We start from the raw sequence: 2169 nt of genomic DNA, 5'->3' as shown, positions 1-2169 counted from the left end.
TTCACAGGGTAAAATATTGAGGCCCATATTTACAATAAAATGCAGCATGGCACCTCAAACCAGCATACTGTGCTGCACCATCAGGAAAGTGCAGAGATGAGTCACATTTACAGCAATATGATGCATCCCTGTACCTTCCTCTGCGCTGGCGCACAATAGGCTGCCTAGCGCCAACGCAGGCGGCCTTGTACCATGGTGCAAGGGTGCCTGCATTGCATGGATTATTGTTTATGTGCAGAAAGGGACACCTTTATGCACATAAACAATAATTAATGACGGTTTCTTCCTTCTACATGTGCTGCAGTGTGCACATAGTAAGAGCAAAAAATAAGGAGAAATAAAGCTATTTCACTTTGTTGCACCACGTTTGCCACCTCTGAGGTAGCGTAGGAATCTGACACATTCCCAGCCTTGTAAATCTGGGAATGCCTCAAATTCTATGGGTGTTGGAATGTGCTGACATACTGCATCGCTAGAGCATCAAAAAGTGACACACCAACGGCGTTAGTGTGCCTCATGGGCGTTGGAATTATGCCCCTGACCATTTTGGGAAATTGTCAAAAAGCATCTGTGGCCGAAAATGCAGGTGTGGGGGGGCAATGTTGGATGAAGATAGCAAAGAAAGTAATTGTACAATGGCGAAAATATATAGATCATGAATGCCACTATAATAGTGATGGCTAATGAATGTGAAGAATAACACAACCATTGGTTTAGCTTCATGTCCATCTGCATGAATTCCATGAGGAAGCAAACTGTCTCTGCAGGAACAGAAATATAACCAATGCGGAGAAAGAAATGGAAAGCTGACTCTGCAGTATCATTTGGTAAAATCGTGTTTTATTAACATAGTCCTGATATAATTTTAGCTCTGCAGTATAATTTTCAGGATACACAAAATAAAGTTTATTAACCTATCAATTTAGTGTGAATTGTTTCCAAGTCGGTTATTTATCTCACAAAAAAACAAAGAAAGACATTCCGATAAAGCTAAGAATGAACAGTGGTTACTCGCCTATATTATGCCCCTTCAATCTTTTAATTGCTTTTCGAAGAATTCCCTGAACTTCTTTGTTTCTTAAACTATAAATAATGGGATTTAACATAGGTGTCACCACTCCATATAGCACAGGGATGACCCTGTCCTGCTCCAGCGCATAAGATGATGTTGGCCGGATATAAGTGAAGACAATGGTCCCAAAATATAAACTGACAACTGATAGATGAGAGACACACGTAGAAAATGCTTTCTGACGTCCTTCTGATGTCTGAATTTTGAGGATGGCTGAGATGATGAATACATAGGACAGAAGAGTGAACAGGAAGGAGCCAATGATAACAGACCCTCCTGATGTGTAGACTACAATCTCATTAATATAGGTGTCTGTGCAGGATAGCTCTAAGAGCGGTGGGATGTCGCAAAAGAAATGGTTGATTCTATTGGACCGGCAAAAAGGAAGGCGGAAAGTAAAAACAGTGTGTGCCAAGGAATTCAGAAGACCTGCAACCCAGGAGATGGCTGCCAAAATGATGCATACCCTTTCATTCATTATCACAGTGTAATGTAAGGGTTTGCACACTGCTACATACCTGTCCAGAGACATAACAGCGAGTAGGATACATTCCACGCCACCAAAGGAAATGAAAGAATATAACTGTGCTACACAACCAGCAAAGGAAATGGACTTTACCTGCGATAGAAAATCTATCAGCATCTTAGGGACTATGGATGATGTAAAGGAGATATCAACAAGGGACAGGTTGCGGAGAAAATAATACATTGGAGAGTGTAATCGTATGTAGACGGTGATTGTCCCTATCATTAACATGTTAGCCAGTAGGTTTATAATGTAGAGTATGAGAAACAGCACAAACAGTGGGATCTGGAACCGAGGGTCACTGCTGAGTCCCTCAAGGATGAATCCTTTTAATCTGGTATAGTTTAGTTTCTCCATATTTTCTGCTGCAAACATGATCTGCAAAACAGAGCACAGTCGAGGTAAACAAATATTACACAAAAGGTCTACTGTCACACATTTATCCTTTCTTCATGCTGATCCACCTAGCTTCATCCAGTTGACTACCCGCAGCCTCCTCTATTGACTCACTGACGATCAGCTGGAGAAAGCTTTCAGTAAGGCTGCCCCATTCTCAGCTAAAAGTGGATTT

The 2169-nt window shown here is 41.4% G+C and overlaps 1 protein-coding gene across 1 annotated transcript; it reads right to left on the bottom strand.

Annotated features, from left to right (window-relative positions):
- Nucleotides 1-1007: 1007 nt before the first annotated feature.
- On the bottom strand, nucleotides 1008-1955 carry LOC138301600 (olfactory receptor 5V1-like). The gene has a single exon (XM_069242118.1). It carries the CDS (start codon nucleotides 1953-1955, stop codon nucleotides 1008-1010), a length of 948 nt encoding a protein of 315 aa, XP_069098219.1.
- Nucleotides 1956-2169: the final 214 nt, after the last annotated feature.

The sequence above is a fragment of the Pleurodeles waltl genome, chromosome 6, assembly GCF_031143425.1.
Source record: "Pleurodeles waltl isolate 20211129_DDA chromosome 6, aPleWal1.hap1.20221129, whole genome shotgun sequence".
Classification (NCBI taxonomy): Eukaryota; Metazoa; Chordata; class Amphibia; order Caudata; family Salamandridae; genus Pleurodeles; species Pleurodeles waltl.
Note: the sequence above shows the minus strand (reverse complement) of the source record. Positions and strands in the feature narration are given on the sequence as shown.

Coding starts and splice junctions, on each gene's coding strand:
- LOC138301600 (XM_069242118.1), bottom strand. CDS start 1,955: ATGGAGAAACTAAACTATACCAGATTAAAAGGATTCATCCTTGAGGGA.